Here is a 1,771-nt window from a genome sequence, read left to right as displayed (position 1 = left end):
CGACGACGGCGCGGGCGGACCGCGGCAGCTCCGCGTAGGCCCAGCACTTGAAGCCGCCGACGTGCAGCGGGCGGGACCCCCGGAGCTCCTGCGCGGCCTCGCGCACGCCCGCGTAGTCCCAGTCGTCGCCGACCAAGACGGCGTCCGGGAAGAGCCGGGAGCAGAGCTCGACGTCGCGGCGCACGCCCGCGTAGTCGTGGTCCGCGTCGACGTATATCAAATCCGGCGCGAGGCCCGCGGCCTTTGTTGCTCGGATCGCGTCGACCGTGAGCATCTTCATCGGCGTCACCGTGCGGCGCAGGTCCCAGAGGTTCACCTACGGAGATCGACGGGGTTGGCACTTGTTTCCGCGCGCCGTCGGACGCCGAGTCTCCGACGAGGAACGTCTCGTAGAGCTCGAAGCTCCGCTTCTCGTCGTCGCTGCGCAGGTAGTTGTGGCCGAGGGCGCCCTCGAGCAGGTCGTTGTCCCAGGCGTCGCACGTGAGGAGGTGGCCGCCCTCGTGCAGGAGGCCGGCGATGAAGCGCGTGCTTTTCCCGATGTAGCTGCCGAGCTCCAGGACGAGCGCGTCGGGCTTCACGAGGTCGCGCAGCACCTGCTGGTTCGCGGGGAGGAACCAGCCGTCGCTGTTGGTCGGGACGGGCGGTTTCTCGTCGGGCCAGCCGATGCGCGCGTCGCCGCTGTTTTCGAGGTTCTCGAGGGCGGCGTTTTGCGGTCGCGCGTTTAGTGTGATGGTCGCGAGGTCGTTCGTCGCGGCGTCGAGCGCGCTCATGGCTTGCACTGGACGCGCGTCAACTGCGTGATGGCGCGTCCATGCTTTGCGAGCAAGCTCTTCACCATCGCTTCACAAATCGCTTGTGTCAAAAACTCGAGGCCGCGTCGACGCCCGCCATTTCGATCGACCGTCGCGGCGCGCGCGTGCCAGGGCCGGGGACCGGTCCGCGCCCGCCGGAGAGACCATGGGCGCCATCTTCACGAAGCTCCTCGACGCCTTCTACAACAAGAAGCTCGAGGTCGTCCTCGTGGGCCTCGAGAACAGCGGCAAGACGACGCTCCTCAACGTCCTCGCGGCGGGCCGCCCCGTGGAGACGTGCCCGACCATCGGGTTAAACGTGAAGCTCGTGCGCAAGGGGGGCGTGCAGATGAAGTGCTGGGACATCGGGGGCCAGGCCCAGTACCGGTCCGAGTGGGGAAGGTACACGCGCGGCTGCGACGTGATTATTTACGTCGTCGACGCGAACGCGCTCGACTCCATCCCCCTCGCGCGCAAGGAGCTCCACCGGCTGTTGGAGGACCGCGAGCTCGCGACGACGCCGCTCCTCGTCATCGCGAACAAGATCGACCTCGATCCGCACATCTCGGAGCCCGACCTGATCAGAGAACTGAACCTCGACTACATCACGGAGAACCCCTGGATCGTCATCCCCGTCTCCGCCCTCAAGGTCATCAACATCGACCAGGTCCTCTCCTGGCTCATCAAGCAGGGCAGCGCGAACAAGTGACGCGGCGGCAGCGGCGCGGCGCGCGCAAGCTCGTAACTAAACTGCCCTCGACGCGCGGCGCGAGCGAGTCTATACTCGGCGCGAGCGAGTCGACACTCGGCGCGAGCGAGTCGACACTCGGCGCGAGCGAGTCGACACTCGGCGCGAGCGAGTCTATACTCGGCGCGAGCGAGTCTATACTCGGCGCGAGCGAGTCTATACTCGGCGCGAGCGAGTCGACACTCGGCGCGAGCGAGTCGCCACTCGGCGCGAGCGAGTCGACACTCGGCGC

General features: G+C 67.4%; 1 protein-coding gene across 1 annotated transcript; it reads left to right on the top strand.

Annotated features, from left to right (window-relative positions):
• Nucleotides 1–874: 874 nt before the first annotated feature.
• AURANDRAFT_60106 (hypothetical protein) lies at nucleotides 875–1,549 on the top strand (the record flags this gene model as incomplete). Its single annotated transcript, XM_009039181.1, has 1 exon — nucleotides 875–1,549. One exon carries the CDS (start codon nucleotides 958–960, stop codon nucleotides 1,498–1,500), a length of 543 nt encoding a protein of 180 aa, XP_009037429.1.
• Between the last annotated feature and the right edge of the window lie 222 nt (nucleotides 1,550–1,771).

This window comes from Aureococcus anophagefferens, assembly GCF_000186865.1.
Source record: "Aureococcus anophagefferens unplaced genomic scaffold AURANscaffold_10, whole genome shotgun sequence".
Lineage (NCBI taxonomy): Eukaryota > Pelagophyceae > Pelagomonadales > Pelagomonadaceae > Aureococcus > Aureococcus anophagefferens.
Note: the sequence above shows the minus strand (reverse complement) of the source record. Positions and strands in the feature narration are given on the sequence as shown.